General features: G+C 45.5%; 2 protein-coding genes across 5 annotated transcripts in view; both read left to right on the top strand.

Annotated features, from left to right (window-relative positions):
• Positions 1-2,876, top strand: part of lyst (lysosomal trafficking regulator) — a 97,698-nt gene extending 94,822 nt beyond the window's left edge. For all 4 annotated transcript variants that reach the window (XM_054749814.2, XM_054749812.2, XM_054749811.2 and 1 more), the window contains exons 49-52: positions 1,886-2,025; positions 2,107-2,204; positions 2,286-2,514; positions 2,585-2,876. In XM_054749814.2, the coding sequence (XP_054605789.2) occupies positions 1,886-2,025; positions 2,107-2,204; positions 2,286-2,514; positions 2,585-2,723 (606 nt within the window). In that variant the 3' untranslated portion in view covers positions 2,724-2,876. The remainder of the gene's footprint in view (positions 1-1,885; positions 2,026-2,106; positions 2,205-2,285; positions 2,515-2,584) is intronic.
• A 1,763-nt stretch (positions 2,877-4,639) lies between these two features.
• On the top strand, positions 4,640-24,104 carry LOC107375430 (guanine nucleotide-binding protein G(I)/G(S)/G(O) subunit gamma-4). The gene is made up of 3 exons (XM_015943960.3): positions 4,640-4,855; positions 5,773-5,878; positions 23,824-24,104. Exons 2-3 carry the CDS (start codon positions 5,780-5,782, stop codon positions 23,950-23,952), a joined length of 228 nt encoding a protein of 75 aa, XP_015799446.1. The 5' UTR covers positions 4,640-4,855; positions 5,773-5,779; the 3' UTR covers positions 23,953-24,104.
• Positions 24,105-24,109: the final 5 nt, after the last annotated feature.

The following is a 24,109-nucleotide window of genomic DNA, read 5'->3' as shown; positions in this document are numbered from 1 at the left end:
ACATTACTTAATTAAGCATTGCCTCATTATAGTTATTATGATTAACCAAAGCATAATAATAATTCATTTGATTAAAACACATTTATAATGAGTAAAATGGTAAAATGATTATTTAGCATTAATAAACAAAGGAAGCGTAAGACTCTTTATTATGACTAGCTTTCATGAGAACAACATCTTCTGGCACTGCAGGTGTTCAGATGTTGTGGTTTGCAGCAGACTCTTGCAGACTTCATGTCGGCAAAGGTCTCACTCTGTGGGTGAAAGTTCTGCGCGACCCAGCTTTGACCCAGCCGGGCCAAGTACAACCTTTGGCACAGAAAACCCATATTTCCTCACGTTACACATACCACACCACCACCCCTCGTAGCTCTGTCCTGACGAAACACATTATAACCAAGTATAAGGATGTCAGGATCAGTGCTCCTTTTTCAGGCCAGAACTCTGAGACAGCAAGAACATCGGGATTAGTTGTGTGCATCAGCATTAGAATTTAACAGACTGAAAATATTGACAAAAAACTGATTTATGGTCACAAAATGACAACTGGGAAAGAGCTAAATTAGCTAGCCCAGGATTTGGACGACCATTACCAGCAGTGTTGGGAGTAACACGGTACAAAAGTAATTAATTACTGTAATGCATTGCTTTTTGCTGTAATGTGGTAATGTAAGGAGTTACAGGGAAAGAAAATGGTAATATTTACTCGGTACAATTGTCAGTAACGCGGTAATTACAACGCATTTTTAAACCCAGAATCAAGATGTGGGTTTCCTGAAAATTCAAATTGCGGGAAGCCTGAAAAAAGATCCTGTATCTGCATATATGACGTCATTTATGGACTCAGCTTTGCGGGCATTCTCTGAGCAGAGAGGACGCAGCGGTGACGGCTCAAATACTCCAGCTGCGTCCTGCGCGCGGCCGCTGTTATATTCACAAAATCGCTCCACCAAAACAAAGTCATTCGTTTGCGATCGTTTATATCAGCCCATATTCTCTGGTACTTCATGTACTTTTCAGCTGAGTTCATAATCAGTGCCCCAGTGACTTCAACTCATTGCTGCTGCAGCGCAGCGCATGTTAAGCGTTTTTTGCGTTGGGTAGATCCCTTTGACTGATTAGTTAGAAAGTAGGAAATCTAGGAAACAGTTTTTTCTGGAAGACGGAGAAAACATGCAGCACGCAGGAAGGTTAGAGAGAGAAAGGGCCGGAAATTATTCAAATAAAATCAAGAAAACAAAACAAAGTGCTTGAAAAGAAAAAAAGTTGGTAGATTTATCCCCGATACACATTTTTACCAGTGAAAAGCAATAATATATAAGCATTTAATATTTATACATGTGATAGAATCAGATCACCCCAGAAGTCAGTCCCACATCCAGGGCCGTATCAAGGCATTTGGGGACCAAGGCAAATATAGGCTTGGAGCCCCCACCACCTCACTCCCTGCTCAGTTAATCTAAGATGGCAGCGTGCTGAGAGTACAGATTGTTGTTGCTTTTATTTAATAAACAATCATTTAAAGCACTGTTATTATATCTGACTGTTTTTAACAGCAATCCTAGCTCAGACACCACATCACCTTCCACATATATGTCATGAGCTCACTGAGCGTCACATGACCAGATTCATACTGAAGCTGTTTTGGTGACTTAAAGTAATGCAAAAGTAGTGTAATGCCTTACAATTTAAAATCAGTAATATTGTAATGTAATGAATTACTTTAAAATGAGGGTAACAAGTAATAAATAATGATTACAGTTCTGAAGTAACTTGCCCAACACTGATTACCAGGAATAAATAGCATAAGAATCATTAACGTACGCCCAGACAGCACCAGAGAAGAGCCATTGGCTTTAACTTGTTTGCTTCTGTCGTTCTGAAGCCATCAGAGATGGAGGTGGAGTCTCAGGTTCACCTGTACGGACACACAGGTGAGGTGACCGGCCTGTTTGTCTGTAAACCCTACAGCATCCTCATCAGTGTCAGCAACGACGGCACCTGCATCCTCTGGGACCTCAACAGGTGAGCGTGTCGGTAACAAAGACCCGGGAACAAAATGGGTCTGTGTTTCTAAACGCCTGTGTGGGTTTGTTGTTATTTTAGATTGTGTTACGTCCAAAGCCTCACCGGCCACAAGAGCCCGGTGACGGCCGTCTCTGCCAGCGAGACCACGGGGGACATAGCTACAGTTTGTGACTCTGGTGAGGACTCGTCCCATTCACAGGCTGCAGGCGTGTCATCCGTGTCGCTCTGTAAGCTGTGAGTTCTGATTTTGCACGCAGAAGCCGGAGGTAGCGACCTTCGTCTGTGGACGGTGAACGGCGACATGATCGGTCACGTCCATTGCAGAGAGACCATCTGCTCCGTAGCGTTCTCCAACCAGCCCGAGGGCGTGTCCGTCAACGTCATCGCCGGAGGACTGGAGAACGGCGTCGTCCGGTTGTGGAGCACCTGGGACTTGAAACCAGTCAGAGAGATCACCTTCCCAAAGTCTAACAAACCAATCGTCAGGTATTCTAGCGGCGCCACTATTCCTCTCATCTGGTGGAAAATCACTGATAACAGAATCTTCTCTCACCAGTTTGACGTTTTCGTGCGACGGCCACCACCTCTACACGGCCAATAGCGAGGGCACGGTGATGACGTGGTGCCGACGTGATCAGCAGCGAATGAAGCTGCCCATGTTCTACTCCTTCCTGAGCAACTACGCCGCTGGCTGACGGGATCTGATGTTTACTGCTGTCCACGTCGCAGCAAGAGGACGTCCTCCTCCTCCTCCAGGATGCACTGACATGTCAGCATGGCCTCGACCCCCTCCCCCGAACCCACCCGCCCGCCCGCCCCACCTGAGAAAGCTCTCCCAGCATTTCATAAACGAGAAACAAGTATTATATGTACATAGATATATATTTATAAACATTACCAAGTGGAATGTTGAAGGAATGAATGAAGACTCGAGGCTGCAACAGACACTTTCTACAAAACGTCCTGCTGAGTTTGTGTTTCCTGTTGAACTCTTTGATTTGTTTTAGCTTGTTCCGGGCGAGCTGCTATCCGTCAGAATCCCATCTCTCACCGGTAGATTCCCCGTCGGAGCCCCTCCTCCCGGCGTCTTGTCGCTCGGCAGGAGTGAGACGTCCCTCTGCGGGGGCTGTCGTCTCCACTCCGGCGTCACGGCCCGGGCTTCGCTTTGCATCCGAGCTCCAAGGAGAGATTGCCGTGGAGACGGGACGGGGCGAATGGTGACGCCTGTTGCTCCGTCCTACTTCTGCATGCTGGGATGATGCCAGCCTTGACGCGGCGGATGTGGAGATGGCATTTACCGTCACGAGCTCCTTGTTTAATGCCCCCTTGGCTGCTGGCTGCTGTTTAGTCATCTTTCCCTCAGACTGCTGCTCTTTTTAGGTGGTTTTGAACTTCTAACAAACAGCATTAAATACCCACAAATGAATAAATAAACCCAGACGGGTCACATTGGTAAACGAGGAGCAGTCTGATGACGTTTTCTTTAAATTTCCACCAGAGCCGCTGCACTTAGCCATGCTGTCGCGAGTCAAACGCTCATCAGAAGCACTTGAGTTTATTTTTAAGTAAAGCTGAGCTTCGAGTTCATACCTCCAATAAAACAACCAGAAAGCAATACCACACAGAAAAGGTTTTTAGAAAAGCCAGAAGCTTTTTTTAAACGTAACAGCCGTGCTAAATGCAGAGAAAGTTTACAGATTTATCTACTAGAAAGGGAACTTTGATCAGTCTCCATTCCTTCTTTTCTTGTGTCTTTGTTTTGTTTTTCTGTTCTTCCCCCTCTACCTACCTGGACTCAGGGAAGGTGCGGTGTTACTCATTTCTTCTTTTCAACACCTTTATGTGCATTTATGTGAATTGTTTTAATGTAATTAAAGAGAAAAAGGCTCAAATGTGATCCAGCAGATGTTATTTTTCTGTTAATAACTTAAACTATGCATAATTTAAGATCGCTGTCTTACTTTTCTTTTTTTTTCCTGTCTTGTTTTTGCAGATAAGGACTTTTGAGTTGTATTAATTCATGTATGTATATATATATATTTGTGTCATGGACAAGCCAGGTGATGAGTATAATATAAATACATATAAATATTTGAAGTAATGTTGCTACAGCTTGTTGTTGGGTCTGTTTTTTTTTAGCTGAGGGAGAAAGCTGCGTTCAGAGGCCTTTAAAATAAAATGAATCCAGATGTTCCTTCAAACAGAGAACGCCATCAGATCTGGAGATGATGCCAGAGAATCTGCGTGTTTCTCTGAAGTGATGCTTTAATGGTTTCTGTGAGCGGATGATGACGGATTACTGCACCGGGAGGACCCGGTGATGTCAAAGCTGGTGTAAAATATGAAACGGGGAAGCCTGGAGCCGTGGTGCCTTCGCGAGCCGCGGATTAAAAACGGAAGTGGCAATTTTCTGATTAAATGGTGGGTGGGTGCGTTCAGGGCCGGCTCGTAGAGCGGAAACGCGTCGTGGCTGCAGCTCCATGGTCCTCTGATCGATCCCTGCCCCACAGTCTGCACATCTCGTCACACCGAGAGGTCCCCCACCCTCCTGCTGCTGCACGCGCTAACGTCTCCGGTGCCCACGGCTCGGAACACGCACGACTCACGCTGAGGAGGATCGTTTCTGCTCGGGTTCGGTCCGGATCAGAAGCGAGACTGGGATTTCCTCCCATCATTTGATTTTTTTATTTTTATTTCTGGGAGTGCGCGCGTGTGTTTGTGCATGTGTGTGTGGCAGATCATCTTCTCCTTGTGTGTATGTGTGTGTGTGTTTTGGGTGGAGTCGATCCGGATTTCTCCAAATTGGAAAACCATTGGCACGTTTCAGGTAGGCTCTTGGACGCTGGCTGGATTAAAGGCGCGCGCGAGGAATCCGGGCGCGTTTTATTATTTATTGTGATGTTTGTATTTGGTTTGATGTTGTCAGGTCTGGACCAGTCAGGGCCGCAGCTCCTTCTGTGTTTGGGAAATAATAATCATCCTTAGAAATAAGAGGCGCGTGCTGCTTCCCTCTGGGGTGTTTTTTTTTTGGGGGGGGGGGGGGGGTGACGATAAAACGACTGAATCCAGGCGAGAAGAGCCTCGGGATGCAGGGGAAACCTGAAGGAGGCCTGATGGCTTTCTGCGGGGGGGGGGGGGGGGGGGGGGTCTGAAACCTGTGATTTGGTCTCCAAGCCGCGAAATGTAACGTTCCCTTTTCCAAGAATATCTCTGATGTAACGCGACAAAAAAAAAACAAGGAATAACTTGATGCAAATCCCCCCCCCCCCCCCCCACACACACACACACACACACACACACACACGCACAAATGCCTAATTTGTTCATTGTTATGAAACATCTGTGGTCAGGTGCTGCTACTAAACTGGGGCACTTCTACTTTTTTTGGGGGGGGGGGGGGGGGTCCAGGGGGCTAAAGCAGCAGGATTTAGGAATTGCATGAAAAACATTCTTGTGGCTGCAGCAGACTCCACTCAAGCGTTTTCAAGTAAATTGTGCAGAAACTGAATATCCAATGTGATAAAAATGCATGTAAAATCTATTCCTGTCAAACAACAAACACGTTCCTTTCATCTGATATATTTGATTAAACAGGTGATTTATCCAACTCTTGCATTCCCTGTCTAATATGGCGGATCTACATTGACTCCCACCATCCGCCACTGGTTTGGTGGCTGATTTTTACTGTTACTGTCTGGTTTTTAGTGTTCAGGCAGTAACTCTGTGACTGTTTGGACCTGGCAGGAGCACCATGAAGGACGGGATCGCCAACAACAGCACAGCCAGCATCTCTCAAGCCAGGAAAGCTGTGGAGCAGCTGAAGATGGAGGCCTGCATGGACAGGATAAAGGTACAGAGATGTAAAGTCATTAATAATTCAGCGGTAAACACTGAGACTGATCCGACATATTCTTCCACATATGCCCGGTTCGTTTACATGTGTGAGGTTGAAAAAAAATTCTCTGCAAGTTTCCAGATTGCAGGAGTAAAATGACGAGATGCAAACTGTTCCATCTTTGCTCGCCATACGGAGAGCTGAAACTGTTGGGTCTGTTTGTTTTTTCCTCTTGACTTTTTGTGAAATGAAAATCCAGCACAAAACTTTGTTTCTTTCTTTTGCAGCAGATGTATCAGCTGTAATTTCATCCACTCACGCGGTTCACTTTCAGTCGATTCACTCGGTACAATACATATAGTATGGGATATCATGCACTTGCATGGTGTGACTGAAGACACCTTTAATCACGCCATTAGGCCACATGACGTGTGCCGTAGGGGGCAGGCTCGATCTGCTCCAGTTCTTACGCTCTTCACCTCGCTGGAACGCCTCCCACTCAATCTGTGCTAGCTAAGTAGCTACCGCTAGTTAGCACTCTTCTTCGCTGTGTTTTTTAGAGCTAGCTTAAATGTTCGTGTCGAATGAGACCGCGGCCTGCTGGTAAGTGTGCCTACTCGCTGATCGCTAGCACCGTTAAACCTCGCTAACACTTCCGCTGTTGGACCTCGTGGTTCGGAATGAGCACCAGGTCTGTCCCAAAGAAGCAGAAGTCCATATGAGCCTGCCCGCAGGGATGTGGCTTCACGCTTCACGACCAGGATTTACACGAAGCTTGCCCTGTTTGTCTCAGTATTGTCCACGCCTGGATAGCGTTGACGCAGCAGGACGCATGTTTGTTCTGCAGCCAGCTTAAGTGCTCAATGCTGGAACGCAGGGTTAAGTTTGTTCTCAAGGTCATGGGGGAGGCTGCCGCCTCCAAACAGGATCCTATGCTCTCCAAGTCGAGAGACACAGCTTCGTCCAAGTCCGACGAGGACGGCTGCCTGGTCACAGTCCCTGCTTCCAGCTGGGCGGACCAAGTGGACTTCATGGAAGGGCTACCCGAGACTCAGGATTTCCTGGTCCCTCCACACATTAGTCCAACAGAGGATGAGCACGACGACGTTCTGGACATCCACACGGATGACCGGAGTATATCTGGAGATGATGATTTCTCTGCGGCTCAGTGTGTGCCTTTTCCGCTGCCTCTCCGGTGACCCAGGACGACCTGTCATTTATTCCCCTTTTCCAAAATGTGGACCTCGAGGGCACTGAAAAGCCAGTCTGGTTGGACTTCCTTTAATGGAACTATCTCTGGCAGCGTATTTGGCACCATCACACAACCCGGGTGCGAGTGGCTCCGCAGCCCTGCCTTCCAAACAGTGCAGGTTCTTAGCATCCCAGCTGGAAAAAATCTACTGAGCTCAGGCGACCACCGCTCATGCTCTGAGTTCGACTACCATGCTGCAAACTTATCAGGCTATGTGCTTGTCGGAACTGGGCAACCATGTGCCTCCTGACAGCCCCCTCACTCCCCCTCCTGAACAAGATTCGAGTAACAGCTGACTACATTCTTCGTACGTCCCGCTGTGCAGCGCTCTCGCTGGAGAAAGGAATGGCGTCAACAGTGGTAGCCCAGAGGCACCTGTGGCTAACCCTATTGGATGTCCCGGACAGGGACCGGGCTCTGTATTTAGACGAGCCAGTGTCTTCTGAGGGGACTTTTTGGGCAGACCTTGGACGCTATGCATGCAAAGCTTGAGCTCCGAAAGAAACAAACCGAGGCGCTCCGCTGCATCATTCCCAGACAGGACGCAAGAGGGAGGCCCAGTCCAAGCTCACGCAAACCAACGACCACCCCACAACCAACCAAGAGGATGAATGCACCTGCAGCCACAGGGATTTTGTCTCAGCAGCCACAAACCTAGTCGCAAGCTCCTCGTCAGTCGGCCTGGAGCAAAAGCCCACCCTCTAACTTCAAGCAAGACTCCGTCTCTGCGGAAGAAGACACACTCGTCCTAGCAATGAGCTACCGTCTCCATTTGGACATCCGGAGCAGGGAGACATGTTCGCTTCGCGGTCCAGCCTGTTTTCAGAGCATGCAGTGCATGCGTTCAGAGGCCCCAGCCCCAAACGGCGCTGCATTCCCCACACAGCCTCCCAAGCATGTTTTCCCAAAACACACGATTGTTTATTCAAATGTGTTAATAAAGCAAAAATAGAACAAAATAACTCTAAATCAACCATTAACTGCATGCTTAAGGGCATGTCAGTTCACAGAGCTGTCCCTCCCCGCTCTGGTAGAGGGCAGCACCTCCCCGCCCGCGACACGACAGGTCCATCATCTCATGGAGCGTCTCTCTCAGTGGCGCGCATGCGCCTCATCCCCATGGGTAGAGAAGACGGTTACTATGGATTACCGGTTGCAGTTTCGAGCCAGACCACCACATTTCTGCTCAGTCGTAAACACGACCGTGGTTTTGGAAGCGGCGATCGTATTGTGAGAGGAAATAAATACCCTACTGGGAAAGGGAGCAATACGTGTGGTCCCAGCTTTGGAAGCAAACAAAGGCTGGTACAGCCGGTACTTTGCAGTTCCGAAAAAAGGAGGCGGGCTACGTCCCATTCTAGACTACATGTTCTAAGCAAACACCTCTGCACGTTCAGGTTCAAGATGCTAACATTGAGACAACTGTTGAACGCTGTGAGTCCGGGCGACTAGTTTGCTACGATCAATCTCACGGATGCTTACTTTCATGTAGCAATACATCCAGAACACAGACAGTTCCTGCGATTTTCCTTCGAGGGCATAGCCTACGAGTACCAAGTCATGCCCCTCGGTCTGTCTCTTGCACCCCGCACGTTTACAAAGTGCATGGAAGCAGCATTAGCTCCTCTCAGAGAGAAGGGCATTTGCATCCTAGCTTATCTGGACGACTGGGCGCTAATAGCCAGGTCCAGAGAAAGCGCGGCAGATCAACTACAGCAGGTCTTGTCTTGCATCCAAAATCTGGGTTTTTTTTTTTTTTGGTGAATTTTCAAAAGAGCTCACCCACCCCGAGTCCACAGTTCTCTTTCTTGGGTCTGGAGATTTGCTCCCTGTCGGGCCAAGCCCGTCTCTCAGAGCACAGAATAACAGCGTTCCGCAGGCATCTAGCTTTATTTCAGCTGGGACGCAAACTGCGCTTCCGGACAATATTGCAGCTTCTGGGCATAATGGCTTCCATGATTTCAGCTGTGCCACTCAGACTGCTCATGATGCGTGCGTTTCAATGCTGGACCCGCGCTCACTGGCTGTGCACAATCCGTCACCTGCACAGAAAGCTAACGATAACCGTTTTGTGCATGTTAGCGCTTCACCCATGGAGGGAACCTGGTCTCCTGTACCGAGGTTCACCAATAGGCAGTGTCCTTCCGCAAGGTGCTGTCCATGGATGCCTCCCTCAAAGGATGGGGTGCCATTTGCGACGGCATAGCGGTGAGAGGGGTCTAGTCTCTGACCCAGTCCAGGCTCCACATCAACTGCTTGGAACTACTAGCAGTTTTGCTAGCTCTGAGACATTTTCAGGGGATCCTGAACAACCAACATGTTCTCATACAAACAGACAACACCACAGTGGTTTCATACATAAACAGATGGGGGGCACCCCCTGTTAAACTTGTCTCACAAACTCCTCCATTGGTGCAGTGTTTGGCTTCTGTCTATCAGAGCAACTCATGTGCCGAGGCACCTGAATCTGGGTGCAGACCTGCTGTCCAGGGGCAGCCCAATGGTGAGAGAATGGAGACTGCACCCACTAGTGGTGACCCAAATCTGGCAACGATTCAGGAGAGCAACTGTCGATCTGTTTGCTACCAAAGACAACACCCACTGCCCTCTGATCAGAATGCTCCGCTGGGGTGTACGCGCTGGCTGACCGGTGGCCCAAAGTGCTTCTGTATGCATTTCCTCCTGTGGAGATGATTCCTCCAGTATTGGAGAGGGTATGCGAACACGACCTGACCTCCATTCTGGTGGCTCCTCGCTGGCCCGCAAAGGCATGGTATGCAGAGATAATCAGCTTGCTGGTGGAGGAGCCCTGGGAGCTCCCTCACCATCCTGTCGCAGGGGAGAGATACTTCATCCACACCCAGAGCTGTGGATGTTGCATCTCTACCTGCTGAGAGGTCCAGCTTATTAGCCCTTTGGCTGTGGCTGAGACTATTCAGTGCACTAGGGCACCATCTACTAGAAGCTTATTTGCTTTAAATTGACGAGCTTTTGAGAGGTTGTGTCTGAACAGGAATATTGCTCCATTCCAGCGCCCCATCGTAGACGTATTAACGTTCTTACAGGGACTGGTGGAGGGGGGTCTAACTTTCTCCACAATCAAGGTTTACTTGGCTGCCATTTCTGCTTGCCATGTTGGCATTGATGGAGTGACGCCAGGTGCACACCCCTTAGTGGTTCGTTTCCTGAAAGGGGTCCGCAGACTGAGACCAGGAATTAAGCCAAGCGGTCCTGCCTGGGACCTAACAGTTGCACTGGATGCTCTGTGTGACGCACCGTTTGAACCACTTTAGTCGGTTGATTTAAAAACCTTATCATAAAAAATGGCTCTGCTTCTTGCACTGACGTCTGCTAAATGTGTCGGTGACCTGCATGCACTTTGAGTGCACCCGTCATGTGTGCAATTCTCTGCTGATGGCTCTAAGGTCACATTACGACCTAATGCTTCATTTGTCCTAAAAGTGCTTCCATATAGTTACAGCTCCATGATCATTGAGCTGGCTAGTTTTCATCTGCCTCCTTTTGCTGCAGAGGAACAAAGTAGGCCTCATTTTGTGTGCCCAGTGTGCGCATTACGTATCTACATGAACCGTACTCAGAGTATGCGGTTATGTGATCAGCTGTTTGTGCGTTTTGCCAATCCAGCCAGGGGTAAAGCTCTGTCCAGACAAAGACTCTCCCATTGGGTGGTGGAGGCTAGTTCTCTTGCTTATGTCAGCAAGGGTCTCCATTTACCTCAGGGAGTGAGAGCTCATTCGACCAGAGGTGTAGCTGCATCCTGGGCCCTTTTCAGAGGAGTCCCGGTGGGCGACATCTGCGCTGCTGCCAGTTGGTCTTCACCGCACAATTTTACTCGGGTTTTACCGTTTGGATCAGGCCCCCACAATGCGGCTCAAAAATTGAAGCAATCCTGGAAGTACCCAAAGTTGCAGTTCCACCCTCATCCACTAGGGGCTGGTGTCAGAAGCGAGCAAATCCTCATTGACTCCCATGTTAAAAATACCAATTTCACAGCAGAAATAAACATGTTTACAGCCTGGTACCAGTGCATGTTTTTGGTTTAAATGATCTAGTTTACACTCATGACAACTCTGAGGGGGGTGAATGTTTTTCTCACTCTTCTGTTTAAGTGTATTAAAAGCCTAAAATTCTGTATAATTAATGAGCATCAGACCCACGTGACCACAGAGCTAGCTCCGGGGAAAGACCTCAGTAGAGCCTCGATCTGGCTTGGAAACTGTTCCGGGATTTTGAGTCTCTGTGTGTGTGTATTCTTTTTTGGATATTTTTTTGTAAAATTGTTGGACACAATGACTTGCTGGCATTAATTGCACTAATAGAGCATCCAAGGAGTCTCCACTTCATTTTTTTTTTTCGGTAAGTAAAGTTATATTTATGTATTTTAGGTCACTGCCGAGCTGAGCTTAGATTTTAACATGTACTGTTTAACCGTGAAATTTAAATGTAATAGGGTAAAACCCAGTGCATTTAACATAATGCTGCACTTTAGAAAATGGGTTGAAATATAACATGTTGGTGGAGCTGGGTTCCCACTATCGGCTTGTGGAGCTCTCGGGAGACCGATGTTTTCCACCCGGAATGCCGGCTGTTTCTCCCCGCAGTCCGGTCCATCTCTGTCTGATCGCGGCTTCTGTCTGCTGCGCGGGCTGCCGGCTTGTGGAGGTCTGGGATGGAAACCTTTCCACTCGGTTCTCTCCAGCGGCAGCTCTGCGCATCTCAGATCTCAGCGGCGCTTGTCTGCTGTGAGGCCGCCGGCTTGTGGAGGTCTCTGAGACCTCTGTGTTCCACCCGGTTTTACCCAGCGGTCAGCCCGGCGTATCTCTGACTCAGAAGCTCTGGTGTTGTGCACAGTTAACTCCGGTTGTAGCTAGGTTGCTACGTTAGCTTAGCTCCCACCTCCGCGTTAGCTTTGGGTTAGCTTCAGGTTAGCTTGTAGCTAGTTAGACCTGGTGTCATCAATTGATCCCAGCCTTACAGCCCCACCCTCAGCTCCTCCTCTCTTCCCTTTTGTGGAATTGTCTGGGCTTGAGGAACCTGTGACACGGACAAAATGGCGGTGGTCACCTCCCGTTTTTCTTCAAAAATGTGTTATTGGAGTCTATGGAAACCCATTGTCCAATATTTACATGTCGATGGTTTGGATGTGACTGCACTGTCGCTGGCTCACTCAGTTTTGTCTGCTGGATCGCAAGGCTCACACTAAAGCGTCGCCTTTTGGGCCTGAGTTTCTGATGACTGCTCTGCGGGGCGTGTATATATGTCCCATACTACAGTATATGTGTTGCACCGAGTGAATCGACTGAAAGGGAACGTTAAGTTAGGCATATAACTACTCTTCCCTGAAGGAGAGGAACAAGGTACAACACCTTTGTTGCCCCGCCGTGCAGCTGGGCTCGGTGAAGAGCGGTGATCGAACTGGAGCATGATGTGTGAGTAGCGGTATTTATAAGCAGATGGACCCTGCCCTCTCCGTCACACGTCATGTGGCCTAAAGGCGTGATTAAAGGTGTCTTCAGTCAGACTGCGCGAGGGCGTGATATCCCATACTATATGTGTTGTACCTCATTCCTCTCCTTCAGGGAACAGTAGTTATATGCATAACTTAACAATTTCTCAAGTACAATTCACAGATTTTAATTCTCTAAAGCTAAAAGTTCTGCAGCAGAGTCCGGGTTTGATTGATCTCATTTGTGCATGAGAGGTGCTGCAGCTGAAATCATTAATTTCATCAACATTTGAGCTACAGAGACAATAGTTGGTATTATTAGCAGGACTGAGATGCAAAAGTCTGATGTTTGCATTAATAAAACCTTCACCGATTCCAGCAGGTGTTTCATATGATGCAAAATTTGGTCCCAAAATGATTATAATAAATCCTGAACCCACAGGAGTGGACTCTGATTGGATTTTATAGGTTCGGGTCAGCCTGATTGCATAATTCCTCCTCATTTTCTATCCTCAGACTCAAAAGCCTCTTCTAAAAAACCTGCAGGATGCAGCAGAGAAAAGGTGAAATTTGCAAAGTTAACTTCTTCGCTGTGTTTTCTGCTTATCGGTGCAGCCACAATAAAACCCTCCACCTCACTGTTTTTGTGAATCAGCAAAACCTTACGGCTTCATAAAGACTCTGCCTCCTCATCAAATATTTCTCTGTGAAATACTGATGCAGGATCCCTTTATTCTCTGTGTAGCTGAGCGTGTGCACAGAATGCTGTTTGTTGTTTAAGCAGCATGATGGACGTTTTGTGCATTTTTAAATGATATTGTTCTGGACGTTCTTCGTATCCTTGGGGCTGATTGCTTCACTGCTCCGAGGTTTTGCAAGCAGCATTTTCCTCTTTGTAAGAAAACTTGCTTGTTCTTAGAAAAAAAAATGGATTTTACTGTTTGAGTTTGTGGGATTAGCTCAATTACAAATGTAGATTCTACAAAACATAATCAATTCATGTTTCTGAACACACACACACACACATGTTTGCCTTTCTATTCTTGTGGAGACCGGTCACTTTTACATTTATCTTGGGGACCGCGCTGTGCCTAACACTAACCCTGTCCCTGTCCCTGAACTTAACCATTACCGGTCTAGTCCTAATGCCAACATTAACTAAAAGTTATTTCACACCAGTCCTCTAAAACCAAATATTAGTGGGTGACGGTGGCACAGGAGTTAAGTGCCCGCCCTGTAATCAGAAGGTTGCAGGTTTGAGCCCTGCTCAGTTTGTCGCTGTTGTGTCCTTGGGCAAGACACTTAACCCACCTTGCCTGCTGGTGGTGGTCGGAGGGACCGGTGGCGCCTGTGCTCGGCAGCCTCACCTCTGTCAGCGCGCCCCAGGGCAGCTGTGGCTACATCGTAGCTCATCACCACCAGTGTGTGAATGGGTGAATGACTGATTGTGTTGTAAAGCGCCTTGGGGGGTTCCAGGACTCTAGAAGGCGCTATATCAAATACAGGCCACTTGCCATTTTGTTTTTCCACATTAGTGACCAGCCAAATGTCCTCACATGTTAAACATGAAAAATTGTCCCCACAATGCAGTACACACACACACACACACACACACACACACACACACACACACACACAGAGACGTACAAGTTAAAGTTAAAGTCTCATTAGTCATTATCCCACTCTGGTGAAATTACATGTCCACCTTTGATCCATCCCCGTGGGGAGTGGTGAGCTGCAGTGGTGGCTGCGCACAAACACACAAACGTCACTCAGACTTACTGAGTTTTGTTGAGAAGTTTAACTCTGCTGTCACGAAACACTTCAGATTTCCCGATCAGCATTTAGAGTGCTGTACTCAGACCAACAGCGTATACTGTAAACACGTGTTTTCTTGTTGTTTTTTGTATTTTTAAATAAATTTTGGTACTGAAGCTGGAAATTACATGATCTCCGAGGTACACTGAATGCAACACGACTACAGTGATGAGAAAAAGGGGTTGATGTAAACAATTAATTAATTAATTAATTAATTAAATGTATTTGACTTATTTTATTTATGATTATTTTTCAGCTTTTTAAAATGAAGCTGTTTGTGTTGTGACTTCAAAATTAATAAAACATGATTTATTTAACTGTTCTGTGATTTTTCTGCAATTCAACCACTTCACAGTTTCAGGACGTTTATATTAATTATGCTGAAAGAAGATCTGGTTTCATTGATCATTCCCACCTTGGATCACTTCTCACTCGTCTCTAATAATCAAGTCAGATCGTTGCACAAATCAAAAGCCCAAAAAATCCAAGCGAGGTGTTTTTGCTGTCTCGGCAGCCTTTGGATGACTGGTTTAAACAGGCAGCCGACTGTTTGGCTCTCAGATGTGAGAGTGATTCTTCTGGGCTGCATGGTGGTGCAGTGGTTAGCACTGTTGCCTCGCAGCACGAAGGTCGCAGGTTCGAAACTCGGCTGCGGCCTTTCTGCGTGGAGTTGCGTGTTCTCCCCATGCATGCGTGGGTTTCCTCCGGGTACTCCGGTTTCCCCCACAGATCACAACATGCCCTATAGGTTATAAATTGTAAGTCGCTTTGGATAAAAGCGTCTGCTAAATAAATAAACATAAACATAAATAAAGAAGCTCCAGCAATGAGGCAGGGAATAGAAGAAAAGACCGTGTATTGGTGATCCCTTAAATTTTATTAAGGGTTCTGATGAGGGGGCATGTGCGTCATCGACATGAGCCGACTTTGTGCTGCTGATTGAGGGATCACCACTTTCTCGTTAATTGCTCAATCAGCCAAAGGAATGTGATCTGTGCTAAATTAAAGGGCTCTCCTCCCGTCATGGGGCTATGGTGTAATTACAATCAGCCTGGGCCTAATGGCAGTACCACTCGTTGTCCTGTGGGGCTCCCGCTCGCTGCACAAAGTCTGGCTGCACTTTAAATAATTACTGCATTTACTTTGATTATGAAAATTATGAGACTGATTCTTTTCATTGCAAGAGACGACTCCGGTTGTGTCTCCACTCTGGTCAGAGACAGTGGTGCCCCCAGAAATGTTCATTTGGGGGTGGGCCAGTGAAAATGTTGGGGTGACACCCTGACTTTGTCCCTGCAGTCACTCTGGGCAAGTAGAGCCTGCAGCTGTGCATAGCGTTGCTTTCATTAAAACACAAAAGGCCTATGCATCCATCACGTTCACTTACAATTAGAGAAGCACAAACACACCTTAACAGTTATTTCAGTCATTGTTTCAAATTCTATTGTTTTAGATGTAAGTGAGAGGTGTTAGTCCTGCTTCCGTTTCAACCAAACTCTTGTGACTTATACTTGTTTTAGAACGACGAGCCACGGCGACATGCACACAGTGATCGATTAAATAAATTATTTCTTAAAATAAATTTATTTAAATGAATGTCTAGATTAAAAAAGATGAAGGTATGGGTTTTATGAACATAAATGTAATTTATTAAGGGGTGAAATGGGGTAGCCAAAATGTTTCTAGGGGTGTCCATGCCCCCCACCCACACACACACACACACACACACACACACACACACTTTTCAGCTGTTATCTACTGCACAATGCAGGTGCAGAGAGAGATATTCTAAACGCCTCATGTGGAAGAATTTGGTGACCGTGGAGCAGAAAACCAACGGAACTGTGCAGCCATGCACGCTGGCACCGCTTCCCTGATGCATTAGACCGCTAAATGTTCAACAATGTTCAACTGAACTATTGCGCTGCATCCTTCTTACACCAAAGTGTCACAGATTATCAAGGAGGATTTAGGATTGAAAGTGCAACATTTCCCTGATTTTGCTTGGATTTCATCACCAGGATCGCCTGTTTGTGTTTTTCATTTCATTATAAATGGAGACTGTTACAAACAGAACATCTGAGATGTTGTCATCTCTTATTTTAGGATGCATGATTTAAAGGAAATAGTTCAGAAGTTAAGGCAAATGGATTCTCAACTAAATCTCTGACTGAAAACCACTTTAATTTCCATTTTGTTCCTCTTTCAGAAATGGCCAAAGCACTGGAAAACAGTAGAAACCATTTCATGTAGTTCTGCTTTAAAAAGGACGTTGCATTTAGATGTGATTCTTCAAACATAATCAATATTAAAGAACGGCAACCTGACTATTTCTCCTTTACCTCAACTGATATCTATAATTTCATATAAATTGTTGTTTCCTTGAAAAAATAAAATACATTTTGAAAAAAGGTTCAGTGAAAGGTTACAGGCATTTTACCTGTTGCAGACATCTGAGCAGCCTCATTTGGAAAAATGGAGTTGAAGTCCATCATAACTGACAAGTTAACGTCTAATCTGACTAACCTACCTTCATAAAATATATTATTCTAGCTTTAGCTGCCTTCCAGGGAATCTTGAGAAACTTTCTACAGGAATATCTTAAAACACCTGTGAGGTTCACACTGCAGGATCTTTGAGTTGGTGGACAATTTTCAAAACATGAGACCCTACACTTGACGATAGAAAATCTCGGATACATCAGTTTTGGCCCAACTATGTGTGGTGTCTGGTAACACAGCAAAAGCTAAACACTGCAAACAAACTCATTTCACGCATGATTGTTCACCAGTCTGACAGAAAAATTTGTCAGCTTGAACGTGACTTTGGAGTAAACAAACATGGCGGATCAAGAGCATGCAGTGTGTGTCACGATTCAGTGTTGGTAGGACACAAAATGCAGGAACCCAAGATGACGCGAGGCAGGAGATGATGTAAAGTAAAATACTTTTATTAGGATGAGTGAAACAAAAATATATCCAAATGGGCTGGAGCCAAAAAACCAATAAATCCAAAGAGCTGAGCAGGAGATCAAAACAGTAGAGACAACACGAGCAGACTGACAGAATTACCACAATGGACCGACACAAGACAAAGACAAGACAGGGCTTAAATAACAGGGAGGAGTAATTAAGGGAACAGGAAGCAGGTGTGTGGAGTGAGGGCTGGAGGGACGACAGGTGACAACAATTATCTAAATGGGGAAGCAGAACCAAAGGAGGGCAAATAAACACAAAACTGAACTAAAAGGCTGAGGGAAGGACTCACACACACAATCACACCCAAATACACTCACACACTGATCTGGGGAATGGACACGCACACACACACACACACGCACACACACACGCACACACACACACACACACACACACACACACATGCACTCACACACACACTCACTGAGTTGGGGAATGGACACGCACACACCCACACAGACACAGAGCTGGGGACAAAGAGGCTGGAGCTACAACTGGAGGGGATGGGGATGATCGAATGCCTACAAACAGAAAACACATAAAAGAGACGCAGACAAAGGACACATGAGGGCGCTGTGAGACACAAAAGGGAATCTAGAGAGGGATGGAGGACACCAGGAGGCACATGAAGGAAGGGGCAGACGCAGACCATGACAGTGTGCTTCTGTCACTTCGCTCTCTGATTTGCTACATCGTTCGTTCGTTTTCCTCCGCTTATCCGGGTCCGGGTCGCGGGGGTAGCATCTTAAGTAGGACATCCCAATCAGCTTTGCTTCATGTCACATTCAAAGGCAGCACGCTTGTTTGGTCCTTGAAAATCTGACCAAGATAATCCAACGTGTTGAAAATCCCAGACTTATGAATGGAATGTTCCCGACGTCTCTCCAACAGTGCTGCCAATTTAGCGACATGAATCCTATTTCCAACAATTTTTTCATACACCCTTTCCAAAAAGCACCCAGCGATAATTCTGATGACCCTAACGTACTTTCTGTATGAATCTGTTGTTGATATTACCTACAGATTAGCAAAATACCCAACCTGCTCTGCATCCCTACTGTCCTTCCAGATGTTCAGGAAGGGAATGATCTGTGAATGTGCATACAGCATGATCACATTACATTGACTGACCAATCATAAACCTTAGGCTGATCACACCAACTCAAAAAACAAGATGGTTTACACAATGGCGCGCCCAAGGATTATCTACTGCCCCCCAGGAAAAGCCAGTGTTAATAAATTATATTAATGTTCACCCAAACCATGAATTGATCTTGTTTCTTCAAGACATAATTGTAAATCAAAATAAAAATTATACAATTAATGAGTAAAGAAATAATCATAATAAAAAAAATACATATGTTTCTGCTGCTCACCATTTTAAAATATTTTTATCTCCATAGTTTTTGGGGAACACAGCAACAGGTTAAATAAACTAAAAAAAATTAATTTTAAATTAAATTTGAAATAACATTTGAAATGACTGAAATGTATTTTTCTGAAATGTTTGTGTTTGTAAAATTTAAAGCTGCTTTCCGGAGTTTTCCCCTTTCAGAAATGATGTTTGATTTTTCAGAAATCGGTAAAAGCGATTGTCTCATCATGTACTGTGATAAAATGTAAGCGACACGTCTTTTTAATTTTTTTTGTTAAGCATGCCCCCTGCCCCGCAGAGCTCCATTCAATAGGAAACTGAGCACCGACCAGAACTAACCAATAACATTAGACTGCCGCTTACTTGCTTCAAATTTAAGGAATACCTCGGTTGATGCAAAGTTGAGGAATTTTTCACGGACAAGTAAGTCTTTAAAACATAGATATATGAAAACACAACATGACATGAGAATAATACTCGTAAAACAGCGTGTTTTAGCTCCGTTTGTCGGCTACAGAAGCACATTTATGAACAGAAACGTGAAGTCGCCATCTTAAACAAACAGAGGAACAGCCTTTTTGTGTGATATGCTTGTCAGCCACTAGATGGTGCCATCAGATAAGAGAAATACTCTGGAAAGAAGCTTTAAGTGAAATGTTTTGGAGACATACTGTTTTTGCTGTTGTTGTTTTTTAACAAATAAAGGAGCAATGCAATACATCACCACAGGCTAATCTCTCCCAGAGTTACCACAAGGACCAATTTAGTGTGCCACCCCAAAAATTTCTTTGGCCCCGTCTGGCCACCCCATCAAAATTTTCTGGAGGCTCCCCTGGTTTTACAATCAAAATAAATTTAGGATACACCAAGCCATGTCTGCATTGAATTTGTTTTCTGTACTACATATTGAGGAGAAAATTATGGCCGCCACAAGCCTTTTTTAGCAGCACGCCAATGTGGCGTAACATTATCAATATGCAAATTGGCATGTGTCATCATCAGGTGACATCTAAGAACTTTGTGGGCCATATTTAACTACTTTCTGTTGGAGACAATCCTGCCCTTCCAGCTGACCAGCGCACTCAACACTTAACACAAGAATGTTTGATAAAATTAATTTTTGAGCTATTACCGTAATCAGGCGCATCCTTCAGATTGTCGAAAGGGAAGATTGGGTCAAACATCTACATGAACATCTTGCCATGTGAATTGTGCCTGAAGCAAAACTGACTGAGGTGTAATGGTTTAAAAGGGTTTTCATGAACCGCTATAAAATTGTTAAAATCAGAATTATTATTTTTTTCACCTAAACGACAACATCTGTTTAACCTTTACACTGTGGGCAACAGAGATACTCCTGCAGATATATGGGGATATTCTTGCTGGAAGTCTCCCAAAATGGTATCCTAAATAGTGTTCATGTGGGATTTTGGAGAGATTGATAGGCAGATTGGTGCTGCATCTGCAGTAATGCGGGTGTTGTACCGATCTGTTTGTGAAGAGAGAACTGAACCGGAAGGCGAAGCTCTCGATTTACCGGTCGATCTACGTTCCAACCCTCACCTATGGTCATGAGCTTTGGGTAGTGACGGAAAGAACAAGTTTGTGGATACAAGCGGCCAAAATTAGTTTCCTTCACAGGGTGGCTGTGCTGTCCCTTAGAGATAGGGTGAGTAGCTTGGTCATCCGGGAGGGGCTCAGAGTAAACTTGCTGCTCCACCACATTGAGAGGAGCCATTTAAGGTAGCTTGGGCATCTGCTTGGGATGCCTCCTGGACGCCTCCCTGGTGAGGTTTTCTGGGCACATCCAACTGTGAGGAGACCCAAGGGAAGACCCAGGACACGCTGGAGGGACTGTGTTTCTTGGCTGGCAAGAGAACGCCTTGGAATTCCTTTGGAGGAGCTGCCTCAAGTGGCTGGGGAGAGGGAAGTCTGGGCCTCTCTGTTTAGGCTGCTGCCCCCACGACCCGACCCCAGATAAGAGAAAGAGGATGGATGGATGGTGAAACTTTGGAGACTAGAGTTGTTTTAAAATGGCGGCAAAATTCTTTGTTCCTGGCAACGTTCAGTTTAACCGTTAGCAGCCAATGGCTAATCTGCAGCTAACGGTTAGCTTATCTGTCCTATCAGCTAAGCTTCCTACAGATACTTCAGACTATATGAACCCTCCCTTTAAGAATGTCTACATTAATCATCGTTACAGCATTTTGTGAAAAAATATTTTTCATAAAGATCCACCAAATTTTGTGGATTTCAACAAACCTCTTAGCTAATATCCTAGCTTACTACTCAGCTAAACTAAAAAAGGAAACACAATAAAGACTGGGTCCGCTGCATTACTGTTTTTTACTTTTGCATTTTTACTTGATATGTACTGTGCATGAATTTAACTATTTACACACGTGGGTTCATTTATTGTTCCAATGCTGCGGAAAGACATTCTCTAATTTCCGTTTACACCCAGATCAGTGTCAGTGGGATGGATTTTGCTTGTTGTATTCTCCTGAGAGCAGCGGTGGGTGAGGTGAAGTGGCAGGCAGGAGAGATCAGATGGCTCCATCCTCTATGTGGATCCCTGAGCCCTATGCGTCCCTCTGCAGCAGCTGCTTCTCTGCTCTCCATTTTGCAGCCTCCCGTCCTGTAACTCCCACTCAGTTCCCAAGTGGACGCCTGCATTCACATACAATCTGGCTGTGGTGGAACATTTCCTCCAACTGTTGGAGTTCGGCAAAAACAAGAGATGCTAGTGTTTAATTTGATTCTTTATTCATGAATTTAAAGTGATAATTATTAAATGTTAAACTGTCCTTTTAAAGATGGACCGCACACCATCAGAAAACGTAACTCCACCCATAGTCAAGATTTGAAAAATGCCATGAAGGTGGGCGTTGCCAGGAGGCACGGAGTGGCATGGCCAAGTGCGGGGAATTTCCTTCCCGGGAGGGAGTGGGAGTGGGAGGAGCTGTACCGATGACGTGAAATTGTACCAGCCCCAGCCAATCACAAATTTCATATGCAGTAGCCACAGTTCAACCCACAGGGGGCAGCACTAAGACATTTTTAGACCTAGAATCTAGATTTAATCAAGTTTACACAAACACGTCAAAAATGCACAGAAAGAGAAAGATTGCATTTGAAGAGACCCAATTATACAGTGTATATGAAAAAAAAGTTATTTAGGGATTTAGTTGCTCTTTAAGTCCTGCCTCTTGTCTCCATGTGTTATGAGATTTAGGTATATTAGTGCAGTTGATTATAAAACTGGAACATTAAATCAACCTATGTATTATAAAAAAAAAGATTAGTCACACAGGTGCTCACATGGCGCTCTCATAAGTATGGACTTGGGCACGTTCAACACATGTTGGCTGTGGTTGGGACTTAATGTACTGAGATTTATTATCGTGTTTGTTCAGTAAAACAATGTTGATTTTATATTTCCTCATCAGGTTGACGCGGTGATAGTTTGCTCCTGTTGTATTGTTGTGTGTCCCTTTTCTTGTTTTTTTCTCTCTCCTTCTGCAGGTCTAGAAGCAGACTGTTGTTCATCATTGATTGTTTGTTTTTGTGGACCCCCCCACCCCCACCCTCCTCCTTTTGACTCTTCCTTTCTCTTTCACCTCTGTCTCCGTGTCTGGTCGGAATTACAAAGCATTCAAAAACAACAACAATAAAGTTTTAAGTATCAGGCGTGACATTAAAAGCAGACGCTTTGATGCTCCACCTGAGAGTAAATCTGTAAGGCTTGTTACCAGCATTCAGACATCAGTTCTGTTTGCTTCACAGCCAGACAGGACACGGCAAATAAATAAATAAATAAATAAAAGGTTAGTCAAATCTTTGCATGCTAACTGATGTGTGTTTTATGTAAAAGTCATAAATATTTACTCTTATTACTCAGAACTCTTATTCCTCTTATTACCAAACAGTGTTAGTTGGGAGACATTGTGTTTATTGACTAATAAGCTACTGTTTAGGTAGTTTTTCAGTAATTTTTCTGTGGTCTCTATTATGAATGAGTGGCTTGTGAGTCGTTTTGTGAGGAAATAAATGTGCACGCTCTTCTGTTCCTGGGGTTTTTTAGTTTGTTGGAGGAGTGGGGGGCAAAAAAACGACAGGATTACGAGTTTTTCTCATGATTATTTACGACATGAAAATGTTGCACCTCTGATTGGCTAACAGCAAAGTGAGACTGTCGCTGCCTTCGTTTGCTCCTCTTTCTTGGGTGAAAAGTGCAACGTTGATGTTTTGTCTCCACAAGTAACACAAGCCTGATCATGTACTTGCCATGTGGTGGGGATGCTAAATGTTAGTTTCTACTTGTCGAGACACAACCTGATCTCTCCTGGCCGAAAAACTCAGTCTTTTGCATTCATGAGTCAAGATGGGCGAGGCCACAAATGCCCACCTTCCCTGTTCAGTGGAAGAGACTTGCTCTTTTCTTATGTGCTCATTTTCCCATCCACTTCCTTTCTGCTGCTAACGCAGGCGATGGAGGCTGTTGAAATGCTCTAACGCAGCATGCATGGGCAGTTCTGAGTAACAGATCATATTGTAGCCCTTTGCCATTGATGTTCCCCGTCCGTTAGTGGTCAGGTGTTGGCTCTATGTGTTTGGCTTCATGAGGAAGATTCAGGGACTTGAATGTGGTCAGAATGTTGGAAGCAAAAGGAAAACACGGTTGGCTCAGGTGAGCTGAAAAAGGCTGATGAGAGAACAGGATGTACAGCGTGAACGTCTCAGGAGCTAAAAAAACAAAACAAAACAAACAAACCAGCAGATCACGACACCAACTGAAGCTGTACTTCTATTATTGTTCTACTCTACCTTCTTCTATTTAACGGTACTTGTAGAAAGTATTTTTGTTTTACTGGTTTCATGTTTTCTTTTGGAGGAAATGGTGGAAAAATAATCAGAAAATGAAGATAAATCAGGAATGGGTTGGGCTGACTAATTTAAATCATAGCTCACAAGTAAAAGATAATGATGGTGGAGACTTCTGCTGACCCCACAAACAAAATCCTTGTGAAAACAACAATGAGAGCCGTGTCTTTTGTCTCGTCGTTTCAGGTATCCAAAGCTGCTGCAGACCTGATGGCGTACTGTGACGCCCACATACGCGAGGACCCGCTCATCGTGCCCGTCCCCGCCTCTGAGAACCCTTTCCGGGAGAAGAAGTTCTTCTGCGCCATCCTCTGATGAGGCGCTGCTGGAGCTTAATGGGTGCAGATATGGCGTTGCCTGGCTTCTCTGTCTTCACCACACCTGAAGCTACTGGCCACAGGCGTCGAGTTGGGATTTGCCTGGTGGACACTGTTGTTGGTCAGCTCTGTCCTAGTGGCTGAAGGGTTTGGGG

The sequence above is a fragment of the Nothobranchius furzeri genome, chromosome 12, assembly GCF_043380555.1.
Source record: "Nothobranchius furzeri strain GRZ-AD chromosome 12, NfurGRZ-RIMD1, whole genome shotgun sequence".
Lineage (NCBI taxonomy): Eukaryota > Metazoa > Chordata > Actinopteri > Cyprinodontiformes > Nothobranchiidae > Nothobranchius > Nothobranchius furzeri.
Note: the sequence above shows the minus strand (reverse complement) of the source record. Positions and strands in the feature narration are given on the sequence as shown.

Bases quoted from the DNA above. Each gene is read 5' to 3' on its own strand.
- LOC107375430 (XM_015943960.3), top strand. From the start codon at position 5,780: ATGAAGGACGGGATCGCCAACAACAGCACAGCCAGCATCTCTCAAGCC. The intron at 5,879-23,823 runs GTACAGAGATGT...TCGTCGTTTCAG, and splicing joins CCTGCATGGACAGGATAAAG to GTATCCAAAGCTGCTGCAGA.